Here is a 25,286-nt window from a genome sequence, read left to right as displayed (position 1 = left end):
AAATGTCTAGCAATAAAGGTTTAGTTAAGTAAATTATGATGCATTCACATACTGGAATATTGTTCAGCTGTACAAAAGAATGAGGAAACAAGTTATGAACAGGTAAGGAAAGGTTTCCAAAACCTGTGAGGTAAAAAACAGAACAAAACAAAACACAGTTCAAAAAAGTATGGCATGCTTTGGTAAAGAAGTAAGAAATATAAGAATGTATATTTGAAATTTGCTTGTATTTGCACTAAACAATTCTGGAACTAAGTATATGTAAGAAATTAAGAAGAGTGGTTACATATGGAGGGTAGGAACTGGGTTAATGGAAACATGGGTTGGATGAGGGGAGACATTTCACTATATAACTTTTTATACGCTTTGGTTTTGACTCATGAGGACGTATTACCTATTCAGAAAGTTAAATTAAAAAAAAAAACCCCTAAAAGTGTGTAAGAGCAAAACTTGAGTAGCTCAGGTCCTACTCATAGGGAATTTGCGGTGAGTTGAACATGTTAAAGGCAGGGGTGCTGAGTTTTGTCTTCATTCCACGGGGAGGAGGGAAGTGCAGAGATGCTGGAAGAGAAACAGACTTTTCTCCCAAGTCTCCAGCTCTTGTAGTGGATGAATGGGGAGAGAAGAGGAACATGCCTCTATCTTGGTCCTAGCTTTATCCAGGTCCCCTACAGGAAGTCCAGTGCACATGCAAGTTTTTAACAAAAGCCTAAAACCATTGGAGACATGCATTCGACAAACATGAAGTACCTACTATGGGCATGTAGACATTAATAACAGTCCACTCTAGTCCTTAAAAGAATCATGAGCCAGGAGTCAGGGGGCAGGAAAGTAAAGTGGTGTGAGACAGCGTGAGAGGAGCGTCCTCCAGCCTAGGAAGGCATGCACGCGTGTGGATGGGGAGGCGTGTAGGTGTAGGTGTCAGGATTCCCCCAGCAGGAGAGAGGTGAGCTGAGTTTTAAAAGACTACCAGGAGTTAAGTGAAGAGGAAGATGGGAGGGGATTCAGAGAGAGGGCTTGTGATGTGCGGAATCACAGAGGAACGAAATTCTCCCAGCTCATGGTATGGGGGCAGGGGGTGAGAGGGAAGGAAATGGCGATGATAATGCTGGAGAGGAGACAGAGACCAGATTATGAAGGGCTTTGAATGCTGGGCTAAGGTTCAGATTCTGGCGTAAAGGCTAAGGGGACTGACATATTAGGTTTGGGTTGTGGAGAGAGTTCCGCTGCCACTAAAGACGGAGATGGAACACTTTGCCTGAGAATTACTGCTTGTGACGATTATTGTCCTAAAATGTACAATTGCCTCACTAGGTTCTGGTAATATGTACGGTATTTGCTACTATCATTTTTGAGAGTTAAAACAAAGCAATAGGGCTTCCCTGGTGGCGCAGTGGTTGAAAATCTGCCTGCCAATGCAGGGGACACGGGTTCGAGCCCTGGTCTGGGAAGATCCCACATGCCGCGGAGCAACTGGGCCTGTGAGCCACAACTACTGAGCCTGCGCGTCTGGAGCCTGTGCTCCGCAACAAGAGAGGCCGTGATAGTGAGAGGCCCGCGCACCGCGATGAAGAGTGGCCCCCACTTGCCGCAACTGGAGAAAGCCCTCGCACAGAAACGAGGACCCAACACAGCCAAAAATAAAATAAATAAATAAATAAATAAATAAATAAAAACTTAAAAAAAAAACAACAAAGCAATATGGTCTCAGTCAGAGTGCTACCAGGAAACAGATGGCACGTTCAAAGGAGGATGATTCTAGGAGGGTGTATTTACAGAGGGACAACACACAGGTGTGGGCGTAGGCTAGGTGTGGGCAGGCGATGCTATGGCGACAACACATGCCTAGGCCTGTTATGGACCAAATGTTTGTGACCCCCCCTACCCTTCTGCAGCCCCTAACCTCCCAGTGTGATGGCATCAAAGAGGTAATTAGGCCTTTGGGAGGTAATTAGGTTCAGATGAGGTTATGCAGGTGGGGTCCCCATGATGGGATTACTGCTTTTATGAGAAAGGACCAGAGAGTTTCTCTCTCTCTCTCTCTCTCTTTCCCCACCATGTGAGGAGGACAAGGCAAGAAGGCAGCTGTCTGCAAGCCAGGAAGTTGGCTTTCACCAGAAGCTCACCATGCTGGCACCCTGATCTCAGACTTCCCAGCTTCCAGGCTATGAGAAATAAATGTCTGTTGTTGGAGCCACCCAGCCTATGGTACTTTGTTACGGCAGCCGAAGCTGACTAAGCTGGGATGACCAACACAAAGCCCATGTGGACAAGGGCAGGGAACTGCTACTTGAATCCGGAAGCAGTGAGACAGTCATGTGAAACAGCCAGATTGAGAGGAGTAGTGAACTTTGGTTAGGACCTCACAGGGAGCAAACCAGGGCCAGAAATATCCTGACCTCCCTACCCTCCCTCCCACTCATCTCCCAGGCACTCAGAGGGCCGAGAGGCCCAGAGATGAAAGTCAGTCTTCAGGGACTGAAAGCAGGGTACAGAAGGATGGAGCATGGGTTTAAAGGGGCAAATGACAGAGGCTCAGCACAAACATTATAATTAAATTTCCCTCAACTTGTCCCTTCTTGTGTGTCTCCTCCCTCCCCCAAAAAAGTAAGAGGGAAGAATCTTGCTACACAAGTGTATGACTTAGAAAAGGCTAACTACTGCAACAGACTGACCCTAAAATATATCATGGCTGAAATGCCATAGAGTTATTTCTTGTTCACAGAACAGGACTTGGGTAAACTGCATGGGTCGGTGGGGCTCCTCCTTGTGCACCATCTGGGCAGCCGAGCTGATAGAGGCTCTGCTGTCTTTAACTGGTGGCTTCCAAGGTGGTCCTGGGGGTCACCTGCATTCCAGCCAGCTGCAAGGGGCAAAGAGCAAGAAGGGTCAGCGTGGGGTTTTCATGGGTCAGGGCTGGCAGTGGCACACACCAATTTAGCTCCTCCCACCGGCTGGGACTCAGTCACAGGGCTACTCCTGTTGGCAAGAGGGGAGCTGGGCCATGTGGTCTAGCCACGTACCCAAGAAGAAGAGGAGAAGCAGTTAGCTTCTCTGCCACAGAATGGAAATGATGTCCTTTTGCAAAACTTTGTACTAGGTTTGTACTAAAATATTTTTTAATTGAAAAAAATTAAAAAAAAATTTTAAATTCTAAAATCAAGACTAAACTTTTGATAGAACCACACTATTCAAAACAGTTTTATAAAGTTTCTGTCTAGCTCCTAACAGTGAGAATTGTAAAGTGTAGTACGGTGCATGGACCCAATCACTAAAGTTCTGAATTAGCCAACAATGTCAAATTTTAATTGCAAAATGTATAGCTCCTTCATTTTACTTTCCTTACAGAGAAATCTCTCTCTGCTTCCAATTTATACCTCTTGTTTGATGGTCATCATCCTCCCATGACATATGTGATTGAGCCCAGTGAAGTCTTTGAAATTTGCTAAGAGCACGTCAGGAATATACACTGCCAAGAATCACAGACATTCAGTGCTCGTTTCGGCAGCACATATACTAGAATTGGAACGATACAGAGAAGATTAGCATGGCCCCTGTGCAAGGATGACACACAAATTCATGAAGCTTTAAAAAAAAAAAAAAGAATCACAGACATTCATAATATAAGACAAATAAACAATTCTGTTCAGATGGCCTGGTATTACCGTTATAGTATAGTAATATAGTCCATCCTGGAGCCATTAACAAAATTAATCATCTCTATGACTTTTACTGTCTGAGGTCTCCTCTTTAAGCTCCTCACTGGTCCCTGGCATGGCAATTCACTCCTTTCATGTGGGCTGCTGTGTGCTATTACTGTACCCATCGTAGTGAATCATGCATACTCAGCTACAAGGCTGTCAGCATCTTGAGAGCAGATTCCCTGCCTCATTGCTTTTGTCCTTAGCCTCTAACACATTACAAGGCACATGCAGGCAATACATTTGAATGAAAGAAAGAAGAAATGAATATCAATGAGTGCAGTTTTATTTTGGGTCTCCCAAAATGCTTACTTATTGACAGACACAATGATCATTATCCTTAAATTTAACATTCACACATAAGCCTGTCTCAGCTCTCTGTATGGAAAAAAAAACCCCAAAACAAAAAAATGGCCTATGTTCTGGGGTTACTTTTCTTTTTTAAAGAGAATCCAGTGGTAACAATCATCCAGCATGCCCTCACTTTTACCTAACCATATTGTGGAAGGTGTAAACATACCTAAACAGTCCAAAGCTACAACAAAGAAATTAATAAGTGGAGGAAGACAAATTTGATTTGCCAACAGATTTCAGGCAGCAGCAATGTAACAAAGCACCAAAATCTCACAACTGTGTGCCAAACTGTTATTAGTAATATCAGTGTCCTTTTAAAAAATATTTTTAGGGCTTCCCTGGTGGCACAGTGGTTGAGAATCTGCCTGCCAATGCAGGCGACATGGGTTCGAGCCCTGGTCTGGGAAGATCCCACATGCCGCGGAGCAACTAGGTCCGTGAGCCACAACTACTGAGCCTGCGCGTCTGGAGCCTGTGCTCCACAACAAGAGAGGCCGCGATAGTGAGAGGCCCGTGCACCGCGATGAAGAGTGGTCCCCGCTTGCCGCAACTAGAGAAAGCCCTCCACAGAAACGAAGACCCAACACAGCCAAAAAATTTAAAAATATAAAAATAAATTAATTTAAAAAAACATTTTTTAATTGAGTATGCTTGATATACAAAAAAAGCTGTACATATTTACCTGGATGAGTTTGAAAGTAAGTACACAGCCATGAAACTGTCACCACAATAAACACTGCCATAAACATAACTATCACCTCTAAACATCTCCTCCTCCCCTTTTTTTGTGATAAGAACATTTAATACAAGATCTACCTTCTTAACAAGTTTTGGAATATGCAAGACAGTATTATTAACTATATGCACTATAGTGTAGAGCGGATTTTCTAGAACTTACTCATCTTGCATAACTGAAACTATGTACCCTTCGGCCAACACCTCCCGATTCTCCCTCCTCTTCACCGCCCCCCATAACCACCCTGCTTCTATCGCTGTTTTTTATGTAAACAAATGAATAGTTTGATAGTTGTTTGCTTTTGATTAAGCAATTGTTGGCTAAAAGGTACTCTTACATAACTCTGTGAAAAGTACATCCTAGTTTATAGAAGCAATAGGAATACTATGCTATTTTTTTCTTAACTGCGTTTGTATGTTAAGGAAAGGAAGGTGCAAGATAAAACCTCAGGTAGCACAAAAGGGTATATACTTCAAAATGCCTCTCTCCTGCCCTTGCCCCCTTCAGTAGAGGCATCAAATGATACCATTTCTTATACATCCTGAAGTTAGAGAGAATTCTAAGCATATGTAATAAGGGAGTTGTTTTTAAAAAGTTATATATGTAGTTAGCAATATGATTTTAAAGGGTTTTCATTTGGCATGTAAGTTATGAAAAATGATCTGAGTCATACATTTTTATGTAAGTCTTGGAGATGATTCTTCTTAATCACTTATAATCAGAGGCCCAAGGAAGAGGGTCTCAGAGAAGTGCTTAAATCCTGTATTAGTTTCCTAGGGCTGCCCTAACAAATGACCACAAACTGGGTGGCATTAACCAATAGAAATATATTCTCCCATGGTTCTGGAGGCTTGAGAAGTCTGCAGTCAAGGTGTTGGCAGGGCTGCACTCCCTCTGAAGGACCAAAGGGAAAATCCTGCCTTTCTCCTTCTGGCTTCTGGCGGCTTCAGGCTTTCCTTGGCTTACGGCAGCATAAATACAATCTCTGCCTCCGTCTTCACTTGGCCTTCTTCTCCCTGTGTCTTTGTGCTTCAGATCTCCCTTTCCTCTTATAAGGACACCAGCCGTTGAATTTAGGGTCCACCCTAACTCCAGAATGATCTCATCTTGAGATCTTTAACTTAATTGCATCTGGAGAGACCTTATTTTCAAATAAGGTCACATTCACAGGTAGTAGGGACTAGGACTCCGACATATCTTTTTTGGTGACATAATTTAACCTATTACAAATTCCCATGGGTAAATAAGCCACCGGTTCCTTTCTGACCTGCCATCCGGCACCTGGGATTCCTCTAGACCCAAGGGGCGGGGTCAGATGGATAGTTGACTCAAGACATGAACTGCATGTTCTGCATCTGGAAGACACTAAAGACAGGGGCCCCTTTTCTGGGATTCCCTTCTCCCCTTTCTCCTCTCTCCCTACAAGTATTTACTGAATGCTTACTATATGCCAGTCATAATTCTAGGGTACTGGGGATTTAACAGCAAGCAAAGCAAAGTTCCTACACTTATCAAGCTAATATTCTAGTGGGAAGACAAATTATAAACAAATAAAACCTAACGTGTCAGATGATAAGGGCTATGAAAAAAAAAAACAGAGGAAGGGAACAGGGAATGATGCTGTTTTAGACAGGAAGGTCACAGGAAGCCTCTATGATGAGCAGAGACCTGAATGAGAGAAGGAGTCAGCATTTCAGTGAGCCCCCCCGCCAGCAGATGTAATGGGTGCAAAGTTCTTGTGATGGTTACAAAAAATATGTCCATGAATGCTTGGTGCTCTTTAAGAGGTGGAGCTTGACTCCCTTCTCCTGGAGTGTATGCTGAATTTGAAATAAATAGAATATGGCAAAACTGATGGTATGTTACTTCTGAGATTAGGTTTTAAAAAGATTACAGCTTCCACTCTGGGTGCTCATTTTCTCTCAGATCACTCTCCCTGGGGAAGCAAGCTGCCAGGAGAGCTGCCCTCTGCTCTACAGAGAGGCTCACGCAGCAAGAAATTGAGGGCTGTGTCTGGCCAGCAGTCAGGGAGGAAAGGAAGCCCTCAGTCCCCAAATCCACGAGGACCTGAGGCTTGCCAACAACCTCGTGAATGAGCTTAGAAGTAGCCCCTCCCCCAGTTGAGCCTTCAGATGACACTGTAGCCACAGACAAAAGCTTGACAGCAACCTTATCAGAGACCTTGATTCAGAACCCCCCCGGCTTTCTGACCCTCAAAAACTGAGAAATAATAAAGCTTTGTTATTTCAAGATGCTAAGTGTTGGGATAATTTGTTATGCAGAAAAGTATAATTCATTAAGGCCCCAAGGCTGCAGCTTGCTTGCCAAGTTGGAATGTGGCTGGAACAAAGTGAACAGGAGGGAGCATGGTAGGTGATGAGGTCAGAGAGCAAACGGGGAGCCAGCTCCCATGGAGAGCAACAGTAACACTCTGGCTTCTAAGCTGAATGAGGTGAGGATCCAGAGTGCAGAGTTTTGAGTAGCTGAGTGACATGATGAAAGGACAGGCTTGACGGGACAGACTGTACGGGGGAGTGTAGAATGTGGGAGACCAACTGGAAGGCTACTGTCATAGGTGACTGCTTGGATTAGAGGAGAGGACCTGGGTTATAGAGGAAGTGGTGACAGTGCTGAGAGGGGACTGGACTCCAGATAGGTTCTGATGGTGGAACCAGTCATGGAGGAAAGAATGGCGGAAACATTTCTGAAGAGGCTGCCCTCTCTGCTAGAATTAGGATAATTTTATGAAAATTTAGGGAAAAAGATGAAGTAATAAAATTGATTTCCAAAGCATCTGGCAGCCTGTCCTTTTGGCTTCTTGCAGAGCCTCTTGTCCTCACATGTATCTTCATGTTTTTTTCCTTCCCCCTTTTACCTACTAAAATCTCTCCCAGGGAAAAATCTATGGAACCTGTCCCCAGTAAGGTATAAATAATTGATGAGACAAAAATCAATAGCATTTCTTTACACTAGCAATAATAAACTAGAAAATATATAATAGAAAAATAAGACATATTTCACAGTAGCAACAGACTGTTAGAATATCTAGGAATTAACAAAGAATACACTAGAGCTCTATAAGAAAAAATTTTAAACTCTATTAAAGGACATAAAAGAAGAGCTGAATAAATGAAGAGTTATTCCACACTCATGAACAGAATGGCATAATATGAAAATGCAGATTCTCTCCAAATTAATCTATAAATTAAATTCAATCTCTGTCAAAATGGCAGGGTTGGCTTGTTTGTTTTTTGAGAAACACTGAAAATTTATCCTAAAATTTATTTGGAAACACAAGTCCATGATTTAGCTAAGTCTACTTTGAGAAAGAAAGGCAAAGAGTATTTAAGAATACTACTAAGCTATATGATTCAAACATTATGGTACTGGTTCAAGAACAGACAAAATGGACAACTGGAACAGAATGACAGAACTCAGAGATAGAACTGCGTTTAGATTGGAACTTGGTCCCCACATATAAGTCTGGGAAAGGATGGACTGTTTACTAGATAGGAAAACTGGCTCACTATATTGAGAAAAATTAAACCAAATCCCTATCTATTACATAAACAAATGTTGGCTCCAAAAGGGTTAAAGACTTATTTTCAAAGCTATCATGAAGCTAATAGAAAAATATATATATATACTTGTGACCTATGTGTGGGAAAGGACTTCTTAAAACACAAAATGCACACACCGTGAGTGGAAACAAGATTTGCTTGACATTGTTGAGGTTGCCCTTCCTGCTCACCGCTGCAGCTGTTGAGTGCTGGGCCTCCAGGGTCACCCATTAAGACAATTTTATCTGAGCCAACCTGACAGCTCTTCAGAGTTGTCCACTCTGCTGATGGGTAAACTCACTCCCAGAGACACAGGCGTTGCCTCAATCCCTTACCTGAGACACTGTGCAAATGGAGTCCCATCCCTGTCACTTCTTGGAAACCTGTAAAAGCTGCCCTTTCCCAGCTACCCAAGTTTGGGGAAATGCCTAGTCCCTTTTTTTATAAATTTATTTATTTATTTATTTTTATTTTTGGCTGCGTTGGGTCTTCTTTGCTGCACGCGGGCTTTCTCTAGTCACGGTGAGCAGGGGCTACTCTTCGTTGCAGTGCACAGGCTTCTCATTGTGGTGGCTTGTTGCGGAGCATGGGCTATACGTGTGCGGGCTTCAGTAGTTGTGGCTCACGGGCCCAGTAGTTGTGCATGGGCTCAGTAGTTGTGGCTTGCGGGCTCAGTAGTTGTGGCTCGTGGGCTCAGTAGTTGTGCACGGGCTCAGTAGTTGTGGCTCGTGGGCTCAGTAGTTGTGGTGCACGGGCTTAGTTGCTCCGCAGCATGTGGAATCTTCCTGGACCAGGGCTCGAACCCGTGTCCCCTGCATCGGCAGGCAGATTCTTAACCACTGCGCCACCAGGGAAGCCCCGAAATGCCTAGTTCTAAGCTCAGCCTTATCCCATCCTCCTCTACACTCACTTAGATCAATCCTCCGTGCTGGGCTTGAAGTACAAAAACTCTTTCCTTTTCTCTGGGAGAATAAGAGTAGTAAGGACCACTCAGACACAATATACAACAAATTTAGCACCAACAACACAACGAGTAATTGAGGAAGAAAAACCCTGATGTAACATTTCCTCCTGCACTCCACCATAGTTACGGGTTTTGAAAATTCAGAGAAGTCCTTACTTATTCAGCACCTCCCCTTATATACTCAGAGTGCTATTCTGATTTCAGTTTTTATACCTGGGGCATCCTAAGGGCTTTTGGAATTACTCTGAGATTTGGAAATGAACATTGGAGTGTTTTGTGCCTGGCACTCATTCTTAAGTTGCAGGTCCTATACAAAGACATTGGACAAGAAGAACCCAATCCCTGCCTCAAGCACCCCACACCCCCCAGTGCAGGTGACTGGCACATAGAGAGATAAACACAGTGGGAAGTGGGAAGTCTAAGGAGGCCTGTACACGTGTAATGCTGTGGGATGCCCCCTGCTTCCTTGAGTATGACAATTACTGCAAAGCTGAGCTTCCCTTGCTGCTCTGTGTTTTGAAGCTGATCATACTTTTCGATAGTTTAAAATTCTGATTGAACTAGTAGAGTTCATGAAGGCAGTTTGAACTCCTAGTTAGTCTTGAACATCCTCAAAAATAAGTGAAAAAGCTAAAACAATAAAAATACAAGATATATCTTTGACCAAACTAGGCAACTTCTTTAATTCTGTACTAATTAGGAAGCTTTTGACTGCAAGTAGCAGAAAGTCTGACTCAGACTGGCTTAAAAAATAGGGAAATGTATTAAGTCATATAACAGGAACTCCAAAGATATGTCAGGCTGGACAATATCATCAGTCACCCAGATTTTTTCTGACTCTTTTTGCTGTTGTCCATAGGATTCATCTGAAGGCTGGTTCCCCTTGTGTTCCTCTTGTAGCTGCCCAGAGCAATTTTGGCTACCTCGTTTCTTGTTCACATCCTCTAGTTGAGAAAGCCATAAAAGTCCTGATGGGCCAACTCAGTTCACATGCCTGCCTCTGGATCAATAACTGTCACCAAAGGGATTGCCACGTGCTGTTTGGCTCAAACCTCGGCCACTGAACCAAACACAGGTGAAGGAGGGGGAAGAATTACTGAAATCGGTTTAGGCCAACCACAGCCCATTTCTTGACTGAGAATCGAGGGATGGAGCCATCTTCCCCGGAATCTCCTGGGCTGTGTGTGGGCATGTTGGATGCCTGAAAAAAGTTGGGGTTTTGTTAGAAGGAGAGAAAAGGGGAATGGTACTGAATGGGCAACCAAAGTGAGACTACAAGCCCTGATCTACGACAAAGAGGAAGTAATGCCAGATGCAGCGAGGATCAGCGAGGGCTGGTGCAGGTGCCAGGCAGAGGTCTTTTAGCGTGGATCCCAGACAGATTCCTCTGTGCGGCGTGCCTACGCCGCGAGGGAGAATTCCACACTCCCCTGTCAGAGAGGGACGCGAAGAGGCTGGCTTAGGCGGCCGCAGCAGTTCCCAGGTGGCACTGAGGAGTGGCAGGGGAGGGAAGGGTACAAGAAGAAACACACACCCTTGCTGTATTTGCTGGAAGCAGCCTGTCAGTGAAATAAGGTAGGAAAAAAAATACCTATGAATTGTGAATAGCCCCGCAGCTGTTGATCGCTGCTGACTGGGGAACAGAAAGGGCTAAAGCATCTCACACACACGCACACACACATGCGCGCACACATACAACTTTGTGTTACAAGGAACAGGGAAGAATTTTTGCCAGCTGACAACACCGGTTCAGCTCCTCCTTCACTCAAACCTCCTATAAGCTATTCTTCCAGGAATACTCATCTTATGTCTGGCTCTGCCACTTACTAACTGCACGCCCTTGGAAAGTTATTTAACCTCTCGGTACTTCATTTTGCTCTTAGGTAAAAGAAGGATAACAATAATACTTACCCTCATCGGGCTGTTGTGAGGGTTAAATAAGTTAATATGTGTAAAGCACTTAGAAAAGTACTTGGAATCAGTAAGCACGATGTAAGTGATAATGATGAAGGTGGTGACTAAAAGAGGAGTAATAAAAAAGAAACTATATGCATTTATAAAGAAAGGAGCAGGAAAAAACAAAAGCACGAGATAGAATAATATTGCTATTGAGCTCTGGAAATTTTGAACAAACCCAAACCTGTGAGTTGCTATGAACAGTGACTCCTTTGCACACCCCAGTTTTCTCCCTTTTTGAATGGGAGTGGCTCTGGCTGTCATCCTCTGCCATCCCACCTCTGTATGTCGCGTATGTGGGCAGATGACTTGTCTCATTAGTCTCACAGGTTCATAGGCAGAGGAATTGTGCTCTGGGGGCTGGACTTAATGAACTACACCTGAGGTGTCTCAGCCCCACCTGGGACTGATTTAGATGTTGAGATTCTGGACCTCAAAGTGATGCTGTAATGGGATGAGACTTCTGGAGAACTTTAGAGGTGGGTGCATTTTGCACGTGGGACGGACACCAATCATTGGGGCCCAGAAGCAAACAGACTCTAGGATGGCACCCAATCAATCCCTTGTGTAATCCTCTCCCCTTGCATGTGAGTGGGGCCTGTGGCTTTCTTCTAACCAACAGGTTACGGCATGGCTGATGGAATGTGGCTTCTGTATATTGCATGTCCACCTCGCTAGTGGACTCTGCTGACTCTGCCCCTTGCTGGCGTTGGTGAAGCTTCCTGCCATAGGAGAGGCCCACGTGGCAAGAAACTTAGAGCGGCCTCCTCCAGCCAGCCAGCAAGAAGCTGAGGCCCTCAATCTGACATCCCCTCAAGGAACTGAATCCTGCCAACAGCCACGTGAGCTTGGAAGCAAATCCTTCCTCAGGCCAGCCTCAGATAAGACCCCAGCCCTGGCTGACACTGTGCAGCTTTGTGAGAGACCCTGAAGCAGAAGACCCAGGTAAATGTGTGCCTGGATTTCTGACCCACAGAAACTGTGTGGTAATAAATGTGTGTTATTTTGTTCCTAAATTTCTCGTGATTTTTAATGTAGCAATAAAAAACTACTGCACAAATTTATATGGAAACTTAGTCTCTGATAGAGGTAGCATGGGTGAGGATTGGATTATTCAGTAAATGGTGTTGGAACAACTGGATAGGCACCTGAGGAAGATGTAGATGGAGCCCTACTTATCCTGCCACTACAATAAATCCTGGCTGGATCAGATTAAAATGCTAAACATAGAATAACAAATCTTCAAGGAAATGATATGGGGGGAAATTCTGTCATCTCAGGGGACGTACAATCTAAATGCTAAACTTTCTGGATGCCAAGAATAAAAAGATAACTTCAACAACATAAAACTAAAGAGAGTTCAGTATGAAATAAACAATGTAAGTACAAAGGGAAGAGAAAAATCAAGTGGAAAAAAATTGTCCTGTATATACATTGACAAAGGACTATTTTCCTTAACATACAGAGTTCAGTGAATCAGAACAAACAATGCCATAGAGAATGGGCAGAGAACATAGTTCACAGAACAGAAAATGCCAGCAGCTCTCAAACATAGGTAAAGATGCTCAGCCTCATTTGTTAAAGAAGAAACTAAATTAAATTACAACGAGATACCAATTTTTAACTTATCAATTGGCAAAGGTAAAAAAGTTGAATAGAGGAAACTCTCATGGATGTGCATATACATTTGTATAATCTCTATGGAGGGAAATTTGACAAAATATCTATCAAAATGTCAAAATGCAACCTCCCACCTCTAGAAATCTGACCTACATGTATACCTGCACATGATATATGTTCAAAGATATTCACTGAAGCACAGTTTGGAATAGGGAAAGATTGAAAATAACCAACATGTGTATTAACAGGCTATTGTTTAAATATCTAGTTAAAAATCAACAAATAAACAGGGGAGTTCTTTTTGTACTGATATGAAACAGTTTTCTAAGTTTATTAAAAACAAAGACTGGAACATTGTGTAACATATACTCTTTGTACAAAAATTTACATATACCAGACATGTTTGTACATGCAAAAAACACTTCTGGAAAAATATGTAAGAAACAAATAACAGTGCTTGCTTCCAGGATGGAGAACTAAGTGACTGGGGTGAGCCCAAGTGAGAGGGGCACTTACTTCTTATTTTACAGTTTTTCAAATATTTTGCATGGATATTACGAATATATTCTCTATTCATAGTTATCAATAAAAACACTTAACAGAGGGTAGTGTTTTGACACCAAAGGCTCTCTCCAGGACTTAAAAGGGAGGAGTGCTTTCAGGCAGGAAGAAAGAGCCAGTGAATGCCCCCTCTGTTGGCATAAAAGGAGAGAACGCCTACTGCATTTTTAAAGAGCTTCTTAAAATAGTGTACTGCACAGCTCAGTGGGCTCAGCCCTTTCTGGTTGCTGGTTAGAGGACCGTCAGGATCATTTTCCTCCAGCTAACTTGCAATTCCTCTAGATTCCAGGTTGTTTTTCCTGTGAAAATGTCTGGGGCTTAGAGGATGTGTCTATAAGAGCCCACAGCTCCACGCAGAGCAGGCGGGGATACTTCAGAGGAGTGGTCCCTGCACAGCTTTTCCCTGGTTGTTTTCTTTCCTCATTTCAGCCAGTGCTGACGCTCCTCTTTCCCGGTCTAGCCTTTGACACAAGCTCTGCAGTTGCTGCCACCGACCCCTCCTCCCTCGTTCCCTCTCTCAGTCTGGAACAACCCTTGCTGGCACCTCTGCAGCTGTGACTCATTGCAAATGTTTTGCATTCCGGGATGTTCTGCAGGGTTTTGGGTCTCCCCTGTGGCTCGAAGCACTAGGCAAGTTGAAAGGGAGGAGCAAAAGAGGTCCCGCAGCTGCCAAAACATTGCAAGGATGAGGGGAAAAATTGTTAGGGAAACTGAAAACGTTTTGTGAGAGCAGGACCCTGGCCAGCCGCTCCCTGTCGTGGGCCTGCTGGTAATTTGATCAGGGCTGGGGGAAGCCATAGAGGCCGACTTGTAGGGAGTGGTTGTCCAAGACCCAGTGAGGCCCAATCACCCGTGCAAAAGCACCACAGGCCATCTGGAGACCACCTCCATCTGCCCAGGAAGGACCTGTGTTGAAGCCACTCTGGAAAGTGGAAGTGTGTGTCTCATCCAGAAATGTCTGCTTCAAATATGTTTACCTTTAATTCACTGGAAATACTTTGTTAGCTTATTTCTCCTACCCACCACCTACAACTGTACACAATTTATGTTTATATTCAGGTCAACTGATATCTACTTTTAAAACAGTTGTGTTCCTTTTTTTTCTTCCTTAAAGCTATGGAACCCTGTGCTGAAGTCTTTGTATAAAAGAAATTCTAAACTGCCCAGGTTAATTAAACAGACATGGGTGGGAGCTGGGGGAGGGGAAAGCCCTCCCCAGTGACCTTTACCTTCATTTCTTCCCTGGTCCTCTATGCAGGCTCCAATAGGGCATAATTTAAACAAATCTTTTAAATAAACTTCATCAAGGTAAGTTTGCATACAATAGAATACACCCATTTTAAGTGTACAGTTTGATAAGTTTTGGCAAATTGTATATACCCATGTAAGGTATAATTTGAAACCATTGGCTTAGTAGATATGAACACAATGAAATAAATGTACATTTTTTAAAGGGGAGATAAACTGTATTTAATATTCATCTGTACTGTCCTAACCCCATGGGTGTAACATCATCTCATGTTAAGTCTCCTTTACTATCAAACAAATAATAGTATTTGATTTAGTTTCACTTGGATTTCATAGACGAAAACAACTTGGATTTCTTAGAAAACAAAATTTAAGTGCAAAGAATTGCTAAATTTCCAATAACTTTTTCTTCTTTATAAGAAATATTAGCTCCTAAAAGATCTCTTTAAGATTAAGAAGAGAGGGACTTACCCGGCAGTCCAGTGGTTGAGACTCTGCCTTCCAATGCAGGAGGCGCGGGTTCAATCCCTGGTCGGGGAACTAAGATCCCACATGCCATGGGGTGCAGCCAAAAAAAACTAAAAAAAAAAAAAAAAAAAAAGATTAAGAAGAGATTTTCGAAGTCACTAAGCGTATTTGAGTCACGTGTTTCAAATTCATACATTAGTTGATCCCTTCTATGAAAGATGGGGATAACATGCTCACATGGTCCCCCATCTTCACACCCTCTCTCCCCAACTTTTATAGTACTATCTTTATATGTTTGCAACAGTAATGTTCTCTTCAGTGGCAGTGCAACAGTTTGTACTGGTCTATATTTAAATAGATTTGGTGTTCACCGAAAGCCCTTTATATGGTTTCTCTGTTCCTTTTTTGCTTAAATTTGTCTCTTAAATCCTGGGATATCACCAAGTAGTTTTTTTGAGAGGCTCATGGGTGCTGTGTTTCCTGATTTTTTGCATGTTTAGGAAAGTCCATTTTGCCTATGTACTGGAATGGCAATTTATTTGGATAAGACACTCTTGGTTACGTTACTTTAGTCATTGTTCCTGTTTTCTGACATTAAATTCTGAGGTCAGTTCGTCCCCTGCAGATAATTTGATATTGTTTGTCTGAATGCCCAAAGAATTCTTTCTTACTTTTGAGTTTCAATAGGTAAGTCATGATATGTCTCAGTATTGAATGTTCCATGTTGAAGTTTTCTGAAACACAATGTATTTTTTAATTCTGCAGATTCACTTTCCTTTGTTTCAGGGGTATTCTCTTGAATATTTTTGTTTAATTTGATGGGTTTACTATATGAGGGACATCATTTGTGATTATATTAGATAATCTTTAATCACCATTACCTTCCTTCTTTCTACTTACTTCAGTCTTGGGTTTTTTGGGTTTTTTTAATCTGTATTTACTGTGATTACTTCGAACTTTTGCTCTATGTTAGTAAATCAAGTTTTAGCTATTTCTACTCTGTTCCTTGTTGTTTTACTTTTATTAGTTTTATAATTATGTTGTTTTGTCCTTATTTTCTTTCAGCTCATTCTGCTTTTCTCTTTTTTCATCACAGGGTATGTGAGCTCTTGTTTTATTTAATGCATGCTCTTAAAATGTTTTGTGGTGGAAAGCATTTGTAGGAAATTCCCTTGTTTCTAGGGCTCTTCTAAATTGTGTCCTTTATCTACCATGTTTATATTCTTTTCTTTCTGTGAATTGTTGGAAAAGCAAGTATGTTTATAAAATTGCTTTGCAATTTTTTTTTTCATTTTGCTCACATTCTATCTAGATTTTCTACTTTCTATTTGCTTTGAATCAGGATTCTTTTTCCTCTGTAAACTTCTGAAACCAGTTTGCTGCACTTTGTTTCCCTCTCTATACCTCTCTATATGGTTTGAGGGCTGGAAATTTTGTGTCTTCACACTGTGCTGTCTGTGACTTGAGGTGATGGTAGTGGATAGAGGAGATGATAGACATCAACTGAGGCAATTCTCAGTCTTAGAATATGTGAGCTCTGCTTTTCTGAAATGTTGTTAAATATCCTGTACCAGCTTTCTTTCACCCAGCTGGAGGTTGCATTTTCTTCTTGGGGGTGTGGGGAGGAATACTTTTGAGTTTAGGTTTGGATAACTATTTCCTGAAGATATACATGTGGTCCTCAAACCAGAGGGAAGCCTGGTCACAATGCTTACTTTTGACCCTATCCTGTGCAATCCTTTGACTGAGTCTGGAGAAACACAAAAGACTAGCTTAGAAAATGGGTAGCAGCAGAAACCTGGTAATGAAAACTAATTAACTGGATGATAGCACCATTACTTGAAAGATATTAGTTTTAAGTTTGAACCCAAATTAACAAAATGCAAATTTATATACCCAGTAAGGCTCTCATTCAGATTTGGGGAAATCAAAAGCTTTACAGAGAAGCAAAAGCTAAAAGAATTCAGCACCACCAGACCAGCTTTGCAACAAATGCTAAAGGAACTTCTCTAGGTGGATAAGAAAAGGCCACAACTAGAAACAAGAAAATTACTAATGGAAAAGCTCACTGGTAAAGGCAAACATAGAGTAAAGGTAGGAAATCATCCACACACAAATATGATATCAAAACCAGCAGTCGTGAGAAGAGGAGAGTACAAATGCAGGATATTGGAAATGCATTTGAAATTAAAAGGCCAGCACTTAAAACAATCTTGTTTATATATAGACTGCTATAGCAAAACCTCATGGTAACTACAAACCAAAAATCTACAATAGATATACACACACACAAAAGAAAAAGGAATCCAAACACAACACTAAAGTTAGTTATCAAATCACAAGAGAAGAGAACAAAACAGGAAGGGGAAAAAAAACAGCTACAAAAACAAATCTAAAATGATTAACAAAATGGCAATAAGAACATACATATCAATAATTACCTTAAATATAAACAGATTAAATGTTTCAACCAAAAGACATACACTGGCTGAATGGATAACAAAAACTCTTAGAGGACAACATAGGCGAAACACTCTTTGACATAAATTGTATCAGTATCTTTTTCAAGCCGAAGGGTAATGGAAATAAAACAAAAATAAACAAATGGGACCTAATTAAACTCAAAAGCTTTTGCACTTCAAAAGAAACCATAACCAGAACGAAAAGACAACCCACAGAATGGGAGAAAATATTTGGAAACGATGTGACCAACAAGGGATTAATCTCCAAAATCTATAAACAGCTCATGTAGCTCAATATCAAAAACACAAACAACCCAATCAAAAAATGGGCAGAAGATCTAAATAGACATTTCTCCAAAGAAGACATATTGATGCCAAGATGCTCAACATCGCTAATTATTAGAGAAATGTAAATCTAAACTACAATGAGGTATCACCTCACACCTGTCAGAATGGCCATCATCAAAAAGTCTACAAACAATAAATGCTGGAGACGGTGTGGAGTAAGGGAACCCTCCTACACTGCTGCTGGGAATGTAAATTGGTACAGGCACTATGGAGAACAGTATGTAAGTTCCTTAAAAAACTAAATATGATCCAGCAATCCCACTCCTGGGCATATATCCGGAGAAGACCATGGTTCAAAAGAATACCTGCACCGCAATGTTCATTGCAGTGCTGTTTACAATAGCCAAGACATGGAAGCAACCTAAATGTCCATACAGAGACAAATGGATAAAGAAGATGTGGTACATATATACAATGGAATATTACTCAGCCATTAAAAAAAATGAAATAATGCCATTTGCAGCAACATGGCTGGACCTGGAGATTATCATACTAAGTGAAGTAAGTCAGACAAAGACAAATATCATATGATATTGCTTATATGTGGAATCTAACAAAAATGATACAAATGAACTTATTTCCAAAACAGAAACAGATTCACAGACTTAGAAAACAAACTTATAGTTACCAAAGGGGAAAGGTGGGGGAAAGGGATAAATTGGGAGTTTGGGACTGACATATACACACTACTATATTTATTTGTTTGTTTATTTATTATTATTATTTTTTTGGTTTGGTATTTTTTTGGTATTATTTTTTTGGTTGTGTCATGTGGCTTTTTTTAGTTCCCCAACCAGGGATTGAACCTGGGCCCACGGCAGTGAAAGCCCATGTCCTAACCACTGGACAGCCAGGGATTCCCCACACTACCATATTTAAAATAGATAACCAACAAGGATCTACTGTATAGCACAGGAAACTCTACTCAATATTCTGTAATAACCTAAATGGGAAAGAATTTGAAAAAGAATAGTTACATGTATATATATAACTGGATCACTTTGCTATACACCTGACACAACATTGTAAATCAACTATACTCCAATATGAAATAAAAATTAAAGAAAAAAAGATAATGTGTATATAGTAGATATTTATCATATTGGTTGCCCAGTGTCCAAAAGCTTTACCTATCTGGGAGGAACCCTAAGATAATAATAGGGAAGCAGCCCCCCTCCACTATGGAGGCCAAAAGGGCTGTTATCCCCCTGGGAGTATGAGCAAGGACAAGACCTAAGCACAGCCAATCAAATGCTGCCACCTGGACTTTATATCCTGAGGGGTTGACAACACAGCTCAGGCCAATTAGGGATGCTTCCTGGTGGCTGTGCAGGGAGGAGAGTCTGGAAGGGCAAAGTGCATGTCCAATGACAGTAGAACCCAGCACAAGGATGGTAGGTGTCCAGTGATGCAGATACCAGTTTTGGGGTGCCTAGTGCCCTGTCGGTGAGTGGCACGTCCTGAGCAGCCTGCTACTGTGGTGAGTATCTGATCCATTTCTACTTTTCTTTGCTTCTAGGAGCCACCAGATACCCATCCGATACATTCCATTTCTACTTAAGGAACTGTAGTCGGTTTCTGTTATTTACAATCAAGAACCCTGACAAGTATAATATATCTGGGTGATTCACAAATCAACTGAGAAAACCTGGATACTTGGCAATTCATGTGAAACAGACTTAGGAATTTTTGTGCACCATGATATAATGGGTCAATAAAGTGGCGCGGCTGCCAGAGGCTACAGCGGGTAGGACAAAGAAGGTCAGAGGCCTGCTTCCTCATCCTCCTGCTCTTGTTAACTACAACTAGAGTGTATTTTCCTGTTTAAAGCATTTTATGTTAATGCAGACAGGGACAAATTAAAACTTGTCCAGTGGGAGAGTGATTAGGAAGGTGATGAGTCTTTATATGAAGAACCGGAGAAATTTAACTTAGAAAAGCCATACGGAAGACATTCTATGATTCTTTTAAATTATGTTACCACTGAGATAATTTTATAAAAATGTAATGGTACAAAGGCAGATGAAAAATGGCCTTAAAAAAACAGCACCCACTCTCTGCACCAAATATCGGATCTGGGTAGATATCACAAAAAGTGAGAGAAAATGAGAGATGAAACTTTCCAGATGGGACTAGGATGAGAAACGAGTGTTGTTTGAACAACTAACTTCCATCACTAGTAGAATGAGCCTGGAGGGACCATTTCCTGGTTCCACGCACTTTCCTCTTGGAGGCCCTTACTCATGGGATGCAGATATCTTTCTCCCAGAAAACGTTCATAAAATAACTAAATAACTGGAGTCCAGAGGCTCCAGATGATTCACCTTTTCCATCATAGAAGAAATACAAGATCTAAATTTACTGAAATATTCCAAAGGTATACTATTGTATACTCTCATATTCTCACTTTGCTTTCTGGTTTCTAATGTGTTCAAGTGAGTAATAAGCCTCAAACCCTGTTCTTTCCTTGCAACTTCATAATAAATCTAAGGCCACTTCCATCATCAGTGTGTCCCTGAGGATAATGGTGATTATTTTGAATTAACTATTTCAAGTAAGAAATGATAAATATATCTTGGATGTGCATCTATTACTTGCATATCTCTTCTAACTTCTATGTGGAATGTAAGAATTGAAATAATTAAGGTTATTTTGCATTTGCAAGAAATAAAAATCTCTGAAGGTCATTAAGCTCTTTTGCTAGCTTGTATGTAAACTGGTTCTACCACTCTCAGGATCCACTGGCATCAAGAATTGAGAAAAGTTGTGGGGAAACGAAGGCCTCCCCACCTTCAACTCTCCTTGGCAGAGCACGGAGGACCAAGGCTTCTCCAGGGGAAATACAATCTGGCGATTCAACACCAGCAGGATTTAGACAGTCAAACAAGCGCTTCATTCAGGCTCATGAGAGCTGCTAAAAGCAATATTGCTGTGAGGATCCTTCTGACTATTGAGCATGCATATTAACCAGCCTAACTTTTGTTCCGTGTTTTTACAGTTATGGCAAATGATCTGGGTTAAGCCATCTCTTCTTCTCCCTGTCCTGTCTTGTGACACATATTTCAGCAAAGTCTGATTGAGGCCTAAAGAACAATCTGTACCAACAGAACAGGCTGTGAGCTCCTTAGGGTGGGGTTAGGAAGGTGTGGAGAGAGGAAGGCTTGGCTTACTGAGTTTTCTCTCTCTTTCACTTAAGAACACTTACAAGCAGGTAGTAAAGGACTGTTGGATTGAATTGAACTAAAAGGAGTGGAACTAACTGGCCCATAATATCAAAACCATACACAAACAAGGAATACTTGCTAGGTAGCTGAACAATTAAATTAATAGATAAAGCAATGTTTTGGCAGGGAGAGAAGCTGGGAAAGTATTTTTCCTTGATCTTCATACTATAGCTTGACCCATTGTAGAATAATTTATTAAGAAATAAGAAAACAGAGGAAGGCCATTTTAAAGAAAGTCAATAAGCATAGCATTTTTTTTTTTTTACTCCTATTGTCATATTAGGTTTGTTACTTAGGAGAAATTGTCAACAATTCCAAAATAAAAAAATCACAAGACAGTTAAATTTATAATTATATTTACCTAAAACAAAGGAAAAAATTAAGGACTTTATTCCATTTCTCATCACTAAAATTTAATTCTCTCTCTTTAAAAAATTCTTCATATGGAGGGCAATAGAAATGACATACTAATTTTTATTTATTTAAACAATTTCCAAAATGCTACATTAGGCATGAACTGACATTACTGCACCTAGTACAGCAAGAGGAAGGAATGCATAAAGATAAAAGTAGATTTTAAAGAATTCAAAAACAGAAAAATAGTAGTATTAATAAATAAATCCAAAACCCAACAAAATTAACCCTATTTTTAAAAATAAATTTATTTATTTATTTGTTTTTATTTATTTATTTTTGGCTGCATTGGGTCTTCGTTGCTGCACGTGGGCTTTCTCTAGTTGCAGTTAGTGGGGGCTACTCTTCATTGCAGTGTGCGGGCTTCTCATTGTGGTGGCTTCTCTTGTTGCGGAGCATGGGCTCTAGGCGCATGGGCTTCAGTAGTTGTGGTACACGGACTCAGTAGTAGTGGCTTGCAGGCTCTAGAGCGCAGGTTCAGTAGTTGTGGTGCACGGCCCTATTTGCTCCACGGCATGTGGGATCCTCCTGGACCAGGGCTTGAACCCATGTCCCCTGCATTGGCAGGTGGACTCTGAACCACTGCGCCACCAGGGAAGTCCCAATAATTAACCCTATTTTTTTTTTTTTTAATATTACTTTATTTATTTATTTATTTTTATTTTATGGCTGTGTTGGGTCTTCGTCCCTGTGCGGGGGCTTTCCCCAGTCGCGGCAAGTGGGGGCCACTCCCCATCGCGGTGCGGGAGCCTCTCACCATCGCGGCCTCTCTTGCTGCGGAGCACAGGCTCCAGACACGCAGGCTCAGCAACTGTGGCTCACGGGCCTAGTTGCTCCGCGGCATGTGGGATCCTCCCAAACCAGGGCTCTAACCCGTGTCCCCTGCACCGGCAGGCAGATTTCCAACCACTGCGCCACCAGGGAAGCCCCTAACCCTATTTTTTTAATGGAGAATGCACACAAACTAAAAATAGGAAATGGAAATAAATTAATAACCCCAGACATAAGGGAAATGAAAAGCCTTATAAAAGCTGATTTTGCTCAGCTCTATGCAAATAAATTTTTTAAATGTACAAAATAGATTATTTTCTAGTAAAATATTAATTGCCAATGTTGTCCTCAGAAGAGACAATCAAAACATAGCAATTACTATGAGAGAAATGTGAAAAGTTGTCAAATTTCCTACCAAAAATAAACAAATAAATAACATCCTAGTCACAAATGATTTTACCAGTAAATTTTACCAACTTTTAACTAAAAGATGACACCAAATGTTCTAAAGTATGTAGAAAAGACAAAAAACCTCCAGATCCTCCTGACGAAGCCAGCCTAAAACTGATAGCAAAACATGACAAAGGAACACAAAACAGAAATCACAGACCAAAAGCACTTATGAGGATCAATGCAGACTCCAAACAGATTCAACATCACATAAAAAGAATAGCATACCTTCTCCAAAGAAGGCATACATATGGCTAAGAAGCACATGAAAAGATGCTCAACATCACTAATTATTAGAGAAATGAAAATCAAAACTACAATGAGGTATCACCTCACTCCGGTCAGAATGGCCATCATCAAAAAATCTACAAACAATAAATGCTGGAGAGGGTGTGGAGAAAAGGGAACCCTCCTGCACTGTTGGTGGGAATGTAAATTGATACAGCCACTATGGAGAACAGTATGGAGGTTCCTTAAAAAACTAAAAAAAAAAAAAAAAAAAAAAAAAAACTAAAAATAGAGCTACCATATGACCCAGCAATCCCACTCCTAGGCCTATATCCAGAGAAAACCATAATTCAAAATGATACATGCACCCCAGTGTTCACTGCAGCACTATTTACAATAGCCAAGACATGGAAAAAAACTAAATGTCCATCAACGGAGGAATGGATAAAAAAAATGTGGTACGTATATACAATGGGAATGTTACTCAGCCATAAAAAAGAATGAAATAATGCCATTTGCAGCAACATGGATGGACCTAAAGATTATCATACTAGGTGAAGTAAGTCAGACAGAGAAAGACAATTATCATATGATATAGCTTATATGTGGAATCTAAAAAAATGGTACAAATGAACTTATTTACAAAACAGAAATAGAGTCACAGATGTAGAAAACAAACTTATGGTTACCAAGGGGGGGAAGGAGGAGGAGGGATAAACTGGGAGATTGGGATTGATATATACACACTACTATACATAAATAGATAATAAGAACCTACTGTATAGCACAGGGAACTCTACTCAATACTCCGTAATGACCTATATGGGAAAGAATCTAAAAAAGAGTGGATATATGTATATGTATAACTGATTCACTTTGCTGTACAGCAGAAACTAACACAACATTGTAAATCAAATATACTCCAATAAAAAATAATTAAAAAAAAGAATAGCATACCTTGATAAAATATGATTCGTATAAGAAATGCAAAGATGGTTCCATTTGAGGAAATATGTAGCTATATAATTCACCCTATTAGTGTTAAAAAGAGAAAAATCATATGATCATCTTCATAAGTGCTTTTAGAAAGCATTTAAAAAATTTCAAAAATTCTTGATTAAAATGCTTAAAACATGATATAATCATGTTATATCATTCATATATATACATGTATGTCCCAACCGGAAAGCCTATGCTCTTATGCTCTATAGGGAAACAGAAGGATGTCTACCCTTACAATTATAACCCACCATCATCATTCTGGAGGTAATAGCCTACCTAATTAGACAACAGAAATAAATAAGAGGTACAAAAATTGGATTGTAAAGATAGAATTAAGATTAACCATTATTAATAGATACTATGATTACGCACCTGAAAAACTCAGGAAAGAAAATCACCTGAAAAAATATGACAAACAACAAGAGTATTCACTAAGGTAATTAGGAACAAAGTAAATGTAAAAAATCATTAGCCTTTCTTTTAGGAAAGCTCTATGAAATTGCCAATATTTAACTTTTTTAGACTCACAGAAATGGCAGTTCCATATAGCTTAACTTATGTATACAAATAAAAACCACTGAGAAAACATAACAGGTAAAAGAGGCCATTTATAATGGTCACAAAAAAAGACAAAATATTCAATATTTCAGTACAGGATAAAATAAGAAATGTTCACAATCCATACAAAGAAAACTAAAAAAAAGCTCTAAGAGACACAAAATAAAACCTGAGTGGAAAAACACATCCTTTTCTGAGATAGCAGGCTTCAATGTCAAGAAGATGCCTGCTTCATCCCAATTAATCTAGAAATATAACACAATCTCAATGAAAACACCAAAAGAAATCTTTTTTAAGTGGAAAAACTGATTTTAAAGTTCTTACTGGAAAAAAAAAAGTAATAGCCAAGAACCTTATGTAAAAACAGGAGAACAGTGAAGGAAGACCAGCCTTACAAGATAACATAGCATTATAAAACTGCAGTAGTCTAAATAGTGTGTGCTTTGTGAATGAAGTCAACGGAATAGATTCCAGAATACAGAAATACACTTATATATGAAGAATTTTAGCATGATAAAAGTGGTATTTTAATTAAATAGGGAAAGGATTGATTATTAAATTAAAAACTGTTGGACAGTTAGTTAACTGAGGGATGATGTGAAAAGCAATACTTTACCTATAGACCAAGATAAATTTGAGATAGATCAACAGATTTAAAAAT

General features: G+C 40.5%; 1 protein-coding gene across 4 annotated transcripts in view; it reads right to left on the bottom strand.

Annotated features, from left to right (window-relative positions):
- Nucleotides 1-1,929: 1,929 nt before the first annotated feature.
- The window catches only part of LOC309626284 (uncharacterized protein), a 28,510-nt gene continuing 5,153 nt past the window's right edge, over nucleotides 1,930-25,286 (bottom strand). Inside the window, exons 2-6 of one of the 4 annotated variants that reach the window (XR_014243082.1) lie at nucleotides 24,440-24,465; nucleotides 24,023-24,097; nucleotides 15,172-15,278; nucleotides 3,378-3,516; nucleotides 1,930-2,863 (exon numbers count right to left, since the gene is read on the bottom strand). Coding sequence is in view for 3 of the 4 variants with exons in the window: in XM_082386842.1 (XP_082242968.1) it covers nucleotides 2,709-2,863; nucleotides 15,172-15,278; nucleotides 24,023-24,097; nucleotides 24,440-24,465 (363 nt within the window). In the remaining variant the exon portion in view is untranslated. Of the gene's footprint in view, nucleotides 2,864-3,113; nucleotides 3,517-4,645; nucleotides 14,119-15,171; nucleotides 15,279-24,022; nucleotides 24,098-24,439; nucleotides 24,466-25,286 lie in introns of those variants that run through there. The other 3 variants (XM_082386842.1, XM_082386844.1, XM_082386843.1) reach the window with 3 other exon arrangements.

The sequence above is a fragment of the Balaenoptera borealis genome (genome assembly GCF_965194805.1).
Source record: "Balaenoptera borealis genome assembly, chromosome: 3".
Lineage (NCBI taxonomy): Eukaryota > Metazoa > Chordata > Mammalia > Artiodactyla > Balaenopteridae > Balaenoptera > Balaenoptera borealis.
Note: the sequence above shows the minus strand (reverse complement) of the source record. Positions and strands in the feature narration are given on the sequence as shown.